A 16818-nucleotide genomic window follows, 5' to 3' on the forward strand; every position below is an offset into this window, starting at 1 on the left:
TGGAGGCCAAGGCACTGAACGTTGCATTTGGTTCTCAACAAGGAACAAAAGTTGAACACGATAGGGGCAATGATCCATTTTAACCCGTGCTCATTGACATGTGGTCTCCTGATGGAAAAATCCTGATTTAAGGCATGCTATCCAGATGCGACAAGACCATCCACATGTTTAGAATCGGGGGTAAGGTGGTGGGGCTCGAGATAATCAGTCTGCTTTATGGCTCTTGTTGAAATGTATGAGGGGGTAAATGGCATATCAGTAAATGTGACAGTTTATATCAGTGGATCTGCTCCTGTTAACATAATAATGCAAAAAGAATAACTTGTGAATAAAAATTTTGGCAACACTACAGAGTGCTTCACTAGTAAACCCAAGTTTAGGACCAAAATTCATACAGCGTACAACTAGGAATGAAAGACGCCGACCAAACTTGGACTTTAAAGCCTGTGCATTATAGAAGGAAAACAAAAGGGAGGTGAAGGTTTTAACAGTTTTGAAGTTTAAGGAAATGATGAATTAGACGGAGTTAGAGCCAGGGCACAAGTCTGGATTCCAATGTGAGGCTGCAGGGAAGAGGAACAGTCGAGGGACAAGACAGGAAGGTTCCAGAGAGCAATGAATTACTTTTGTATGTATGTTCAGAGCCCAATAAAGAGCTTCACTTCATTCTGTAGTTTTGAAGCTAACACAATTCAATCAAGAAATTCAGAACATTAAATGACTAACTGCAAAATGAGCATAACAGATTGAACATATTAACCTGCAAGATTTTCTATATAGATCATATACTACAGCCAAACCAATTAAAGTAGGGAAGGATCAAGGATATTGCAAATCTAAAAGCTACTGAAAAACTTAAAATTCATCTACCCTTACCTCATATCCAAATGTAATAGCCATAACAGTAATGAGGAAACCAAAGAAAGCCTCCAGTTTTCTCAAACCTGAGGGAGGCAGAGGGTTCCGGTTAGAAAGGCTTTTTATTTATACAGTACCTCATCACATCTCAAAACATTTCACAGGAAATTACATTGAAGTGAAATATTATGCAAATTAACGTGGCAGCCAATTTGTGCTCAAGGTACCACAAACAGCCATGAACTAAATGCCTAGTTGATTTGTTTTTAGTGATGTTGATTGAGAGAAGAATGTTAGTCAGGATGCCAGGAGAACTCCCTACTCCTCTTCCAGTACTGCCGTGGGATCTGTAATTAAACCAGTTCATGATTTACATTGAAGTCTCTTCCAAAGAATGGCACCACTGATGGGGAAGCACGCCCTCAGTACTGCATTGAAGTGTCAGTCTGGATTATCTGCTCAAGTATGCTTTGAACCTATAATCTACTGATTTGAGGAGAGTGACGCCCAGTTACACCTTAATCAATCCAACAATAGTGTTGAAGACATTTGGTATGACTGAGTTCGGAGTGCTGCTAGTGGTAAGCAGCAAACTGTGGATCTGACCTCATACACCCAATTTGTAGCATGCCAAGTTTTGCAAGGTGCAATTTTGATGGGCAAAATGAGACAGCATTGGTGACACGCAGAAGCCAAATTTAAATAGAATTACCCAAATAAGGTCCCATGCTGAACTTCATCATTTTTAGCTCCCCCAGCTCTGACACAAAATGGGTGCATACCTGCTCATTTGGCCTGGCCAACTTTAGCCAAAATCATCCTTAACGCATGGCTGCTGAAGTGGTCAAGTCTAGCATTTTTTTTGCCCTGCAGTGACCTTTTCTGCATTGAACATACATCGCTTTATGAGCTTGTGCAGCTTTGCTAAAGCATTCAAGCTTGCTTGGCAAGTCTTTCCTGCATTCTCTGCAATTGCTGCTGCATTACAAGTAGCAGAATCAGCAGGGTGGAAATCCTTGTGCTGCATGAATTGGTAGAGGGAAATGGTTTCATAAGGGTCCAATGACACCTTCGGCAGTACGTTCACTCTTATCAATACCCAAGCAGCCATATTTATGAGCTATGCCACTCCTACCTGGCCTGTCAGATATGTGTCTATTCCCTCCACTTCATGCAAAGGTAGCGACTGAGCTTTGTTATTTGCTGTGGGCTGAAGTACACATAACTTCGGGACAGCTTTCCATGTGACTTTGAAGGTCATATTGGCATTAAGCTTCCATGCAACAGGATGCAGTAGGCATCTGCCAGGTAAGTTCATTTGTGTGTAAAGCAAGTGACTAATGCCATGGTGACTGGGGGAAAACAATTTTATCACTTTCCCAATGGAAATGAGACAGCAACTGAAAAGGGCACAGAATCTATGCTGGCAGCAATTACCAGCACCCTCCTGCTCTCTGGGATTTCCTTCATACTTTGAGGGGCCAGGACAGAATGTATGGATAGGAGGACACCCTGAAAGAAAGCCTCATCAACTGCCCCTTCTCCTGCCATGCTACAAGTTCTGGTACACCAGCTGGATAACAAGCAAGCTACATAAAAGCAGCCCTTTTGGTTCTCTCATCAATGGAGAAAGACCAGTGTCACTGTCAACCATCTAGCCTGTCAAATCTGGCAGAAGCAGCCTCTTGCAACTGAGCATCCAATGTCTGAACGGTAGCAGTCTCGGTGCTGGAGAGAGAACAGTGTTTACTGTTTGGACCTTCTTTACTTTGAAGTTCCCTGCAGGTAGCTGTGAAGATGCCACTCACTCCATGGTGGGCTTCATTTCAGTAATTCCCTGCCCCTGGACTTCAGTGATGCCAGACATCTGCTGCACTCTGTCCACCGGCCACTCAAGGTGGACTCAAAGGAATCCTGGCGTCAAGTCTGCAGCCACAGAAGTGCCTCTCTGTTCCCTCAGTATCACTATTGCTCTTCCACTCTTCTTCCTCCCTCCCTGTGCAGCCGAGCCCCCCATGGTGCTGTGGACTTGGTTCTGGCTGCACAACCCAGAGGAACCATCACTCTCACCAGTATTCAGAACTGAACACCAGTTGGAGAGGGAGATTCACTCATGGGCTCCCTGCCCTGCCTGCCAGGTCCTCCTTGTCCTTCTGACGGTCACACATTCCCTCTCTGCCTGCACATTTTTACGCTGCGGGGTGACCACCTCCAGAAACATGCTACCCACAAAGCTCTCAACCTCGTAGATGCCCCGTAATGACTCCAGCCACCACTCAATCTTCAAAACCTGGAGCGCGAGCTGCTCTAGCTGGCGACACTTCCTGCACGTGATCATCCTGGATTTCCCGCATGGCACAGGACGTGTACTCCATGGGGTTGAGGTTCCCTGCCATGCCTTTACCTTCTGGACTATTTTCTGAAAATACTTACCATCTACTCACCAATCGGCTCCTTCCCTGTTTGGGATGTTACTATAGCTGGTTTTCAGACATTGCTTTTGTTGTTGGAGATTTCACTGGAGGCTCGCTCCCCTGCTTTAACTCCTTGATTACTGCACTCAGTCTCCACCCAGGTCTGCAGCCATCGCTGCTGTCGGTCAGTCTCTCAAATTCCCCGAATTAAGTACTCTGTCGAACCACTACTCCCTAGAACTGGACTTTGTGCTACTGACTTCCTATAGCCATGCCATGATGATTCAGAAAACGAGTCAGCTTACGAAGAATAAAAAAATGGAGGATACTTACTGGGTGGTGACACCATGCCTCAAAACCAGCTCTCACCAACCCTTTACAGGACATTCCTGGCTATAACCAGCCAGAGCCATCCTCACATTGCAACAGATGCTGGGACATGGCAGCTATCCCATCTGTCCTTGTCCCTTCTCTGGCTGCACACTGCCTTGTTTGGAAACACGATTATGAACAGGGTAGCAAGTGCCTAAGCAGCAGAAACAAAGGCATGTGCTCAGTCAACTTTGTTCCCTATACAAGGGTATTGCAAAGTAACTTGCATGCTGTTTGTGATGGCAGGATGCATTGAGATGAAATATGAACTGTTAAGTGGCACTTTTGCGCAGTGAAAGAGTGTTGAGAAAAAAAGGGACAGAGTTAGCTCTATATTTTACAGATGCAGAAAAACATTAATTTCTTCCATGCCCTCTGCAGCATGTATATTAAGGTGGCGACATGTGGTGCCACTGAACCCCTGCTGCATTTGTTCCCAGGTTGGGACGCTGCACCCACTCACTCTGCCACTTCCACCTATGCCAGTCAAACATGGACTTTAACAGGAGGGTGGGTTTTGAGCCAAAGTAGACCACCTTCCTTTGCTGCAGCAGGATCTCAAGTCAGCTGTCTGAAAAGGGAAGCTTCCCCATTGCCCTCATTTTTCAGGCAAACTGCTGCACCACTTCCTCACAGCAATGACACTCCTTCAAGCTAATTGCCAATCAGTCCACTCCCTTTATCAGCAAGCGGCAGCCCTCACCCAATTATGCACCTCCCAGTTATTCACATTCCCAGCTTGCATTTCCACATGGAGAAAGCATAGGGACATTAAAAGGGAAAGGGTATGTCTCGCAAAATGAAGTAATGCTAGTCATCTCGAATGCCAGAACAGGGCATCCTAAGGCATGAGAGGACCGCCTCGATTTTGGCAACCTTGCAAGATTGGGTTCTGGTCTCTTTTGTCAGCCATGCCCAACCCGCACAAAAACTCATCCCCACATTTATGAGGTTCCAAAACTACTGTATAGCAGATCAGTCTTCAACAGTAGCCTGAAGTGCTTTGGACCTGCCTAGTCCAGGTAGCGGATTGCAGAGTCTGTCAAAGAGGGTTCACCTTGCTCCAAGCTTCCTTCAACACGCATGTCATCTTGAATCCACATTGACCGAGAGACACACCATTTATCTCCCTATAAGGATTGTCACAAGTTGATTGCGTAACAATTGACCAAGGCAAGGCAGGCAGCAGGTACCAGGAACTTCTCATGAACAATATGGTGAATTATACTTTAACTATTCTCTTAACCAGAGCTAGGGAAACAATGCAGTTCAAGTAGTAGCTCCACCAGTTAGAGTCAGCTCTACTAAGCAGTCATTATAAGCACCAACCATGGATACATGAGTGCATGTTCTGATATGGGGCCTCCAGGTAATGTCTTCCAGCAGTTGTGAAAGGACACTTACCATCAGTGGTGGAAGGACCTACAATGGGCAGCTCCTGTCCTGCCAGCCTCTTGGCAGTTCGAGATATCCGCTTCAAAGTCCATGTAGCAGGCTTACTAGTCGATGAATTCTTAATCAAGATGTGACGGGTTTTGGCAGAGTGACAGGTCAATGTAGAACATAGCCCACTGTCCCCCTCTGTAACTGGTTCCCTGTTTTGCCACAATTCTCTCTCACATCTTGGTTCTGGAAGTTGCACAAAGGCCAGAGGAAGCACTTCTGTTGTTCATCTAGGAGGTTCTGCAGCATATGGAACACCTTGGACTTTTGCCTTATACAGCACAAGCTTACTCTACATTGGTCTCTCTTCATTGACAGCAAAATACCAAAGTGCCCTTTGCACTCTCAGCTTAGTCTTGAAGGACAGCGTCCAAGCTGGAGTTGGAATCCATTAAGATGGCTCAAAATCAATTGCATTTTCCAATCAAGAAGACTGAGATGCCCTATTCAGCTGTGCAAAGCCTTACCTCCACACTTGGAGGCATGCACCACCATATCCCAATGATTAGGCCAGATGGAGGGTACAGCCCTCGATACCTCCAGGTGAGTCTGCCTAAAACACTATTACCTGCAAAGAGGAATGCCACAAAGCAGACACTCCAGGTCCGTCCCAGATGACAGCATTAATGAAGACATTCAATAGTAGGCGTGACAGTTGACGAACATACCTCACTGCTTTCAGAGAGCTTGGTTCAGCTAATCTCCCATCTACCTCAACACAAACCTGAGAGCAGGACTACACATCCTGAATAAAATCCAAGCTCCAGCCCTGTACTCCCCTCGCATTTTGCGCCTTCATAAACAGCCCATAAAGCATTGGCTTAAAAACCTTTTCAGAATCAATGGCAGAAATGTAGGTGGGGCTGTCCTGAGCCTTCCATTATTGTGTGATCCCATATAAAGCCACAATTTTCACAAGAACCAAATCCAATATTAAGAACCATTGAAAGCACCAATGAGATCATCAGTATTGCTCAGTGGTTTGCAGGCTGACTGAAGTCCTCGCTTCTTGTGGGCCATGACTGCATTCGCGAACACCAAGCCTCGAACTGAATCCTATTCAGTAGCCTCATACATTCAGCTCCAGTACAAGTCAGTGGATCTTGATCGCAAATTGGTAGGATTCTTGGATGTTAAAGTCTTTTAATTTCCTGTTGTTATCACCATGACCCAAAACACCACTGACTATCTGAAGAACTGTTGACCATCTCCCCAGTTTCCTCCAATGCCACTCTTGGTCTGGCTGGATAGAGGTGCCCAGGCGCCTCTTGGCATCCCCCACTGGGTACTGGCCGAATCCCGGAACTCAACAAGCAACGATTTCCTCGTGCACATCTGGATCTTTCAATTTGATGGCATAAAATGTTGGCAGTGCTAATGTGCATCATCACCATAATAATTTCAGATCAGCAGACAATTGTACATTTCCATATCCTTGGTCACACCATCTATATTAATGCCCATCAACTAACCCGTAACCTATCACCAAATTCAATCAATCATTCTCCCTACACTGGCATGCTGGCTGTCAGTCACTCCCCCCACCCCGCCGCGTTGTCAGTCAGTCACTCCCCCACCCCGCCGCGTTGTCAGTCAGTCACTCCCCCACCCCGCCGCGTTGTCAGTCAGTCACTCCCCCACCCCGCCGCGTTGTCAGTCAGTCACTCCCCCACCCCGCCGCGTTGTCAGTCAGTCACTCCCCCCACCCCGCCGCGTTGTCAGTCAGTCACTCCCCCCACCCCGCCGCGTTGTCAGTCAGTCACTCCCCCCACCCCGCCGTCAGTCAGTCACTCCCCCACCCCGCCGCGTTGTCAGTCAGTCACTCCCCCACCCCGCCGCATTGTCAGTCAGTCACTCCCCCACCCCGTTGCGTTAAATCTCTCCCGGCCCAATTTTTTTTTTTTTTTTTTAAACTCAAACACTCCCAATATTGCTGCTTATAGTCGGTCACATCCCGACCCACCCTCAAACTTCACAGTGTTCAGTCACTCACTGGCCTTCATTTAGTCCGTCAAACTTACCATATTTGTCCAAAAACAGGAACACAAACGTGTCTACAATAGTTATTAAAACTCCGCCCCACAGGGGAATCCTAAACACACAAAAAGGGAAAAGAAGAGATTTATTCTACAAAATTGGGGGAAAAAAATTCAAGTAGCATCACCGTTACATATCTTTACAGAATTTCCCTCCTTCCCTGCCCGGATATGCCCCTGCATTCCACATAGGATTCCTCCACTAAGATGGAATCTCTCTGTGCTTGGACCAACAGTGTTCTCACCCAGCTGGCAGGGGGTGAGCTTAATGCCATTTCATTCAACTTTCAATTATTCCCTTCTCCTAAAGGCATTTGCCTCTCCCTCCAAATCACCTGCCTCAGTCTGTCCTTCCTCCAAAAGTTATCAGCTTTTAAAACCCAAGCTTGGCGTCACCTGCCTACTCCCTGACTGATCCCACCTTCTTCTACACTTGTCAATCTCGCTGGTGTCCTGCACTGTGGACTAGGACCTGGGATCTCACAATTAAAAAACATTTTCAACAGTTGGCTCCTTAAATTGCATAACCCATTAGACATATCTGAATTAAATGGCAGCTGCCTTTTAAAGTGACCCTAGTGCACCAATTTTACAATTACTTAGTCTTTCTCACTTTTGGAAGATTTATTTATTATGGAGTTGGATTCGACGAGGTGGCTTTTGTGGAGAGAAACACAGGCAAAGACTCAATGGAGCAAGTGGCCTGTTTCTATAATATTCTGTGACAAAACTTTGCTTGGTATTACCCCACAATCTATGTAGGAGCCTGAACTACCCCATTCAAAGCACATCAACTGCAAGGAATCCAAATGTGGCATAAAATTGCTAAGAGCACAATGCGAAATCAGCCACAGCATAAAATATATATGACAACATTTTGTGATTTGCAGAAAAATAAGGCACCGAGTGGACTGAAGCTGCACTTATTAAAATCCAGAAACCCAGCTGCAGATCCAAGTGCAGGACAGCTGCCAGTACTCAGTAAAGAAAGCAAAGAACTTGCATTTATATAGCGCCTGATGGTGCCTCTCAGGATGTCCCAAAGGACTTTACAGCCAATGAGGTACTTTTGAAGGGCAATCACTGTTGCAATCTAGGAAATGCAGCAGCCAATTTGCGCACAGCAAGCTCCCACAAACAGCAATGTGATAACAACCAGATCATCTCTTTGGTGGTGTCGGCTTAGGGAGAAATGTTGGCCTATGACACCAGCAGAATTCTCTGTTCTTCTTCCAGTGGTGGTCGGATATTGTGCCCAGCTAAACAGGCAAACTGGACCTTAGTTTAATGTCCAATTAAAATAATTGTACTTCCAAAGTGTAGCACTCCCTCAGTACTGTGAACAGCTACCAGACATGATGTGCTCAAGTCTCAAGTGAGGCTTCAACCCACGATCTAACTTAAGAGGCAAGTCTGCGACCACGGAGTAACAGCTAAGGCACCTTTTCACCACTATGCATCCTCTGTATTATCAAATGGCAGTTAGTGTCCTGATGGGCTGCTATCCCCTGCCATGATGTGGCAACTTTCACACATGATTGACAAATGATATGATTACTACAAATTCAGAGGATACGAAAGGTTAGCTTCATTATTGCTGCAGAATGGAACCTTACCCATTTCCCACAGCCACTGTTAACATCGAACACGCCCAGGGCAGGTACAGCACAGAGTTAAATACAGAGCAAAGCTCTCTCTACACTGTTCCCATCAAACACTCCCAGGACAGATACAGCACTGGGGCCTGGCCAAGGTGGCAATTCACAGGTCCAGGTTGTGGGCCGTCGGGGGGTCCGTCCTCCCCGATTGCCTGCCCCTCTTCCGCGGTTACGTTCACGCCTGGGTGTCCCTGGAGAAGGAGCATGTGGTGTCCGCCGGTACGCTTGAGGTCTTCCGCGACCGGTGGGCACCGCAGGGACTGGAGTGCATCGTTGACGCCGAGAATGGCATTTTAATTTGAGTGTTTTATTTATCTGGTTTTAATAAAGTTATTTTAAAACTGTAAAAAAAACTGGGTTTAGCTGCTGCCTAATTGGAGGTGCTGAGTGGTTAACGAGGTTCAGCTGACTGTGGCTGTGTGCTGGAAGCTGTGTGACTGCTGCAAAGAGAAAGACTGAGATTGAAAGGAAGATTTTTCCATCTATCTTTATTCTAAAAGAGGAAAACAGGAGGCCAAAAGAACTGTCCGCTCTTGTGAGTTTGGCTTTTGAAGCCCTTTCATTGATTGTTGTGAGGAGGGGGAAGGAAGAGACATGAAGACCTTGGGTGAGGCTGTTTTGTTTCAACAGGGAGCTCCTGTGTTTAACAGCATTGAATAGGAGCTCCCTCCTCACCCCAATGACCTAGCCTGGGATAGCTGGAGCTGCCCAGGTGAAGAAACTTTCTCTTTTCCCTCAACACCAGAAGCAAAGTGTGCCTGGGCAGCTTACAGGCGTCCCAGGTGAAGACATAGTCACCCCCGCCCCCAACAGGAAGACCAGCGAAAGGATTGCCTTGAAAATAAGAGATGGATTCCTCCTGGCCTTCCTCCCCTTCAGCCTCTCTTCCCCCATGATAACCCACCAGCAAAGCATTGGTGGGACTATTTGTTATTATTTATTGTTTTTTCTTTCTCAAACTTTATTTTATTCAACGGTGGGTGTGACTCCTCTACCCCAAGGCTTCACAGTCCTCTCCGGTGGCGGGGCCTTCTCAGGCTGCAGCAGCTGCCGTCTCAATCACGCCCTGTGGCAGGCGTACAAAGAGAAGGGCATGCTGAGGGACCTGCAGCTTGTAGGGTCCTGAGGCGTGTACGTGAGGTCGCGGATCCAGATACTGGAAGATTTGGACTGCGCCTCACCCTCCTTCTACTTGCTGGAAAAATGGCAGGGGGTTCATAAACAGCTCGTACAGCTGCTGGCCGACTACGGATCTTCCATCACTGATCCGGAGGGAATGGGCCTCCTGGTCTGTACCTATTATGGTGCGTTGTTCTCTCCGGATCCGTCCAGCGAGGACGTGCGCAGAGTTTTGTGGGAGGACCTGCCGAAGGTCAGCCTGAGGGCACCGAAGGATTGGAAACGCCCTCCATGCCATTCCGCACGGCGTGGAGAAGTTTCCTGTACGGGCTGCTCCTGCACACTCTCCATTTCCTCGCCCTCGTCAGCAGGACCTGGCGGTCCGTGTCGCCATCTGGCGGCGAGGGGAAACCCCGATGGAGGTCTCTCTACGCAGGAGTCCTCCCCCTTTACATCGGGGACTTGGGGTGGAGAGTGTTGCACAGGGCAGTGCCGCGCAATAGACTTTTAGGTAGGTTCACGGACTCCCAGGCTGCCTGTAATTTCTGCGGCCTGGACGAGTGAGTGTTCCACGTATATATGGAGTGCGTCAGGTTGCAGCCTCCGTTTTCATATTTAAAGGGGCTGCTCCTCAATTTTTGGCTGCACTTCATCTCCACGCTCCTGATCTTTGGGCACCCGGTGCGGAGAGGGGTGGGCCGGGAGGAGGATCTCCTTGTCAATCTGCTCCTGGGCCTGGCCAAGGTGGCAATTCACAGGTCCAGGCTGTAGGCCGTTGGGTGGTGGTGGGGGGTGGGGGGGGGGGGGCCTGTCTGCCCTGATTGCCTGCCCCTCTTCTGTGGTTACGTTCGTGCCTGGGTGTCCCTGGAGAAGGAGCATGCGGTGTCCGCCGGTACACTCGAGGCCTTCCGTGACCGGTGGGCACCGCAGAGGTTGGAGTGCATCATCGATGCTGAAAATTGAATTTTAATTTGAGTTTTGTATTATTAATAGTTATTTACTTAAAAATGTATACAAGGGGGGCCTGAGGAATAAAGGCCCCCTCGACATAACATACATAAAAGGGGTCTGGGGTATAAAGGCCACCTTATATAAAAGGGAAAAAAAGGGTTTAAAAAATGGGTTAGATACAGAGTAAAGCTCTCTTTACACTGTCTCCAAACATCCCTCCAAAAAAGAAAAAAAAAAATGGGGGAGAAAAAAAAACAGGGTTAGATACAGAGTCAAGCTCCCTCTACACTGTCCCATCAAATTGTTTCATCCCCAATCTCAGAAACCATTCTCTCCAGCACCATTGAAACGTTTATTTCCATTTCCCACACCACCTATCGCCGTGGTTTCTCCGCATAAGATTGCCAATTACTGCTGAATTAGGGCAGTCTTGCACTGTGGGTTCAGTCCACTAGGGACTGGATCAAGACTGCCCAAACCTGGTTTACATCGGTCCCCTGCAGACAGAGAAGACGTCCATCATACTTCTGTTTTCACCCAGGACCCAGAGGTTACCTGCTGTGTCATTCAGTTCCCTGCAAGAAACCATTTAAAGTAAATTGGTCTTGAGCAAACTAAAGCATGCAAAACTGGGCCAAGTCGTCCTCAGGTCGCATACAAACACAGAAAAGGAAAATCTTTAAGGGCCTAACCGCATTCACGTTTGATGCAAGTCTTGCTTCAGCTGATATGATAGCTCCTAATAATGGAGTAGTCATTAGCGATTGTACTTTACCTTCCAACAGACAGCAGATTAATAGCTATAGCTGATCCGATCACTTCCTGCATGTCCGAGCCGATGATTGCCAGTTCCACCATCAGCCACAGAGCAATTCGAGGGACCTGCAACATTCACAATACATATATCGTTCCAAAAGAATTTGCACGTATAAAGTACCTTTAACACAGAAAATACATCCCAAGGCACTTCGGAGGTGTAATCAAAAAAAATAAATGGACCCTGAGCCAAAGGAGGAGATATTGTGGGTGAACAAAAGCTTGGTCAAAGAGGTAGGTTTTAAGGAGGGTCTTAAAAGGAGGAAAGAGAGGTAGAGGCAGAGGGGTTTAGGGAGGGAATTCCAGAGCTTAGGGACTTGGCAGCTGAAGGCACAGCCACTAATGGGGGCAATTAAAGTTGGGAATGCTTAGGAGGCCAGGAGGAGAGAAAATAACTCAAAAGGTGTGTAGGGCTGGAGGAGATTAGAGATAGGGAGGGGACTAGGTTGTCGAGAAATTTGAAAACAAGGACGAGAATTTTAACATCGAAGCATGAGGAACCAATGTAGCAAAGACAGGGGTGATGGGTGAACAGGACTCGGCGTGAGTTAGGATACAGGCGAGTTTTCGATGAGCTAAAATTGATGGAGGGTGGACGATGTGAGGCCAGCGAGAAGAGCATTGGAATAAGTGAGCCTGAAGGTAACAAATGCATGGATGAGGGTTTTTAAACAGATTAGCTGAAGCATGGGTGGAGATGGGTGATATCATGATGGGGGGCGGGGGGAGTAGTCAGTCTTTGAGATGAAGAGGATGTGGGGTCAGAAGCTCAGATCAGGGTCAAATAGTACACAGAGGTTTTGAACAATCGGGTTCAACCTCGGACAGTAGTCAGTGAGGGGGATGTAATCGGTGGCAAGGATATGTAGTTTTTTTTGCCAAGGGGCAAAGATGATGATTGCAATCTTCTCAATGCTTCACTGGAAAAAACATTGAGACTCATCCAACAATGGACATCAGACAAGCAGTCTAACAGAGTCAATGGAGGAGTCTTCAGAGCTCGTGGCAAGGTAGATCTGGGTTATCGTCAACTTACATGTGGAACCTGACCCTATGTCTGTGTTTGATGTTGCTAAGAGGAGGAGTAGGACAAGGATAGATCCATGGATAATTCTGGAGATAACAGGGTGGGAAGCCATTTCTGGAACTGTGCTGTGTGCTGGCTATGATTGGATAGGTAAGACTGGAACCAAACGAGGGCAAACCCACTGAGCTGGACAATGCAGGAGGATGGTGTAGACAGCTATGTTATGCAGAGAGGTCAAGCAGGGATAATGCACCATATTCAGGGAGGAGGTCAGTCATGCCTTTGATTAGAGCTGCTTTGATGCTGTAACAGGGGCATAAACCTGAGCGGAGAGATTCAAACGTGAAGTTGCTGGAAAAATGTGCATGGATTTGGGGGACAACGCCATGTTCAAGTACTTGAGAGGAAAGGGAAATTCTTCTTGAAGCAGTTTTGAGAACATGAAAGGTGCGTCAGTTAGGTCACTGTGACCATGGAGTTCCCCAGTTCTTGTCCTCTCCATTTGTTCCCCACTGTGGAAGTGCTAAATGAACAAGATGTAGAGCAACATTAAACCATTCAAGACAGCTCCTCTTTAAATGCATTCCTCACTACAAAGCTTCCAAAGACAACAATATAGACATTAATAGGGCATTAGCTAGACAAATTGAACAGTTCCAGTAGGTGACAGCGAGATTGTATTGCCTTGACCTCACCTGCAGTCCTAGTTCTGTGTACTGGGGTTTCTGCCGATCTGTTGAAGTTATGGTGGAAGACCATGTAGAATTTCAGGGCAATAGCATGAGATTCTTTGAACTTCAGAAGTGAAGTGAACCCATGATAGTTTTCACCAGTGTTGTTCATTCCAATATTCTTAATCTACTGTCTATAATCTCACATCTCGTTCTGGATTTATTCATATAACTGGATGATCTCAGCCAGGGTAACAAAAGAGTTCTAGAACAGGCCTCACTGGCTTGCTCCTGGTCACTATAAGTCAGTGTGGATACTCCAGGATAGAATTGAACTCAGCTGTGCTGCCCACATTCAAATAGCTCACTGACACTTGCTGTCCAATCTCACACATGAACAAGTGCTCACTCTGGTGAAGGGCTCAGTTAAAAATCAAAAGTGTATGGAGTAAAGAGGAAAATCAAAGGATTTCCCAAACAAAAAAAAGCAACGGACTTCAGAAATAAATTACTGGGAAAAGATTAAACTAGACAGTGCAAATGGATTCAAGAGACTATATTTCTGGAGGAAATAAAGGGATAGAGGGTGTGAGAAGGGAAGCAGTACTTTTATCCAGCATGCTTTGGGAAAATAGGTCAAGTTGGACAGCAAAGGTTCACGAGATTGTTGACAGTCAAAAAGGAACCAGCGCAGTAGCAGGAAAGCTGCAACTACAGCAACTCAGAGGAAGGTTTAGTGTGTTACTGGCTTCAAGGTCCACTCAATAAGTTAATCATCATGTGAAGACCTTGGGATAGTAAGCATCCCTTGCCTGATGGGTGAGATCATCATACCTCCAGACCCAGTAAATAGAATGTCCGAGATAAGATAATTAGGACCAACATCTCTCCAGCACAGTATGGTTCAGCAGATAGCCAAGGGGGTGGGTCATTGTGCAAAACATGCAGAAAAACCCAGTGTATAGAAAGCCAAGTCCCTAGTTAGGTAGTGCTCTCAGGCAATTTATCACTCCGATGCCATTGCTCGGAGGAAGAATCATCACCTGTGTGCCCTGGGCACAAGTATTGAGGTCGTACTGTTTTACCTGTGCATATTACATTTAGCGCATTACTTGTAATTGGTAACAACATTTATGTTTAAGCAGGTTAATAAAACTATCTGTCCAGTCCAGCAATAGAACTCTATTTAATTGATACTGAGCGGGCAAGGAAGGTCTATGGAGGGCTATGGTGAAGAGATGGGGAGGTGGTTTAATCTATTGAAAAGAGAAAGGTTTATTGGGCAAATGGCCTTTTCCTTTAAGTTCTCATATCATACAGCTGCTTGTTGTGAAATGCATTTTGGGTTGAACCTTAAAGCTACAACACTTACCTTAGGATACTGTCTGTGGCAGACTTCAGCAAGATGCATCCCAGTAACCACTCCTAAGCGGGCAGCTAGTCGCTGTAGCAGCAGTCCTATAATGGTCGCCGTCAGCAAGATCCAAAGCAGCTGCAGAAAGAACAAACCAAGTTACATTCGGATACATTCACAGCGACATCTACATTCACTGCTTCGCTCTAAAAAGGTGGCTACAGACGGACACAAGCACTTCAGAATACTCCAAAAGGTTCGACAGCTTGGAAAGTTCTTACAGCACACAAGTGAGTAAAGATTTTAAGGTTACGTCATACGAACAGGATATTAGTTGGGTAGTACGGACCTTGCAACACTAAATATCACTGGCACACTCTGCAAACAAAGTATCTGGGTAACGTTCAGGGCAAGAACATACGAATTAGGAGCAGGAGTAGGCCACTCAACCCCTCGAGCCTGCTCCACCATTCAATACGTTCATGGCTCAACTGATTACTCCACATTTCCGCCTACCCCCGATAACCTCTCAACCCCTTGTTCATCAAGAATCTATCTCCCTGTGCCTTAAAAATATTCAAAGATTCTGCTTCCACTGCCTTTTGAGGAAGAGAGTTGCAAAGACTCACGACCCTCAGAGAAAAAAATTTCTCCTCATCTCTGTCTTAAATGGGCGACCCCTTATTTTTAAACAGTGACCCTAGTTCTAGATTCTCCCACAAGGGGAAACATCCTTTCCACATCCACCCTGTCAAGATCCCTCAGGATCTTAAGTTTCAATCAGGTCACCTCTTACTCTTCTAAATTCCAGTGGATACAAGCTTAGCCTGTCCAATCTTTCCTTGTAAGACAGCCCGCCCATTCCAGGTATTAGTCTAGTAAACCTTCTCTGTACTGCCTCCAATGCATTCACATCCTTCCTTAAAGAGACCAGTACTGTACACAGTACTCCAGATGTGGTCTCACCAATGCCCTGTATAACTGAAGCATAACCTCCCTACTTTTGTATTCAATTCCCCTCGCAATAAACAATAACATTCTATTAGCTTTCCTAATTACATGCTGTACCTGCATACTAACCTTTTGCGATTCATGCACTAGGACACCCAGATCCCTCTGCATCTCAGAGCTCTGCAATCTCTCACCATTTAGATAACATGATTCTTTTTTATTCTTCCCGCCAAAGTGGACAATTTCCCACATTATATTCCATTTGCCAGGTCTTTGCCCACTCACTTAACCTATCAATATCCCTTTGTAGCTTCCTTATATTCCCTTCACAAGGAAACCAGTATCACGTGGGCCAGAAAAACAATTCATCACATGTACTCTGATCTTCAGTATAGAAGCTTAAGATCAGACCATTTTTGTGTGCAGAATTTTAGACAAGTGGAAACCATTTAAACAATGGGGAGATTTTCCAAAAGTGGTGTAGGATGTACCTTAAATCCTGCCACAGCTCCAGACTGAAGGTCAGATTCAATGTTTCCTGGGTCCAGATATGCGATACTCATAAGAAACCCAGGTCCTGTAAAGGCCCAGAGCTTCCGAAAGCTAAATCGAGTCTGAAAGTAAAAAGAGCAGTCACTTAGACACAAGCGCGCTGGGTTTATTTTTAAAACATTTTTTATTTAGAGATACAGCACTGAAACAGGCCCTTCGGCCCGAGTCTGTGCCGACCAACAACCACCCATTTATACTAATCCTACATTAATCCCACATTCCCTACCACATCCCCACCATTCTCCTACCACCTACCTACACTAGGGGCAATTTACAATGGCCAATTTTCCTATCAACCTGCAAGTCTTTGGCTGTGGGAGGAAACCGGAGCACCCGGCGGAAACCCACGCGGTCACAGGGAGAACTTGCAAACTCCGCATAGGCAGTACCCAGAACTGAACACGGGTTGCTGGGGCTGTGAGGCTGCGGTGCTAACCACTGCATCACTGTTTCTAGTAGCCTATTTTTAATTCAAGTCAATAAAGACGGGTGCAGGACGGGATGTACATGAATCACAAAGTCAGCATGCAGGTACAAGTAGTAATTAGGAAGGCAAATGGAATGTTGACATTTATTGCACAGGGGATGGAGTATAA

The 16818-nt window shown here is 46.3% G+C and overlaps 1 protein-coding gene across 8 annotated transcripts in view; it reads right to left on the reverse strand.

Moving 5' to 3' along the window:
* slc11a2 (solute carrier family 11 member 2) overlaps positions 1-16818 on the reverse strand; it is a 110844-nt gene that overhangs the window by 47027 nt on the left and 46999 nt on the right. For all 8 annotated transcript variants that reach the window (XM_068024628.1, XM_068024625.1, XM_068024627.1 and 5 more), the window contains 5 exons: positions 16162-16284; positions 14738-14857; positions 11627-11733; positions 7109-7179; positions 877-944 (listed from right to left, as the gene is read on the reverse strand). In XM_068024628.1, the coding sequence (XP_067880729.1) occupies positions 877-944; positions 7109-7179; positions 11627-11733; positions 14738-14857; positions 16162-16284 (489 nt within the window). The remainder of the gene's footprint in view (positions 1-876; positions 945-7108; positions 7180-11626; positions 11734-14737; positions 14858-16161; positions 16285-16818) is intronic.

This window comes from Heterodontus francisci, chromosome X, assembly GCF_036365525.1.
Source record: "Heterodontus francisci isolate sHetFra1 chromosome X, sHetFra1.hap1, whole genome shotgun sequence".
Taxonomy (NCBI): Eukaryota; Metazoa; Chordata; class Chondrichthyes; order Heterodontiformes; family Heterodontidae; genus Heterodontus; species Heterodontus francisci.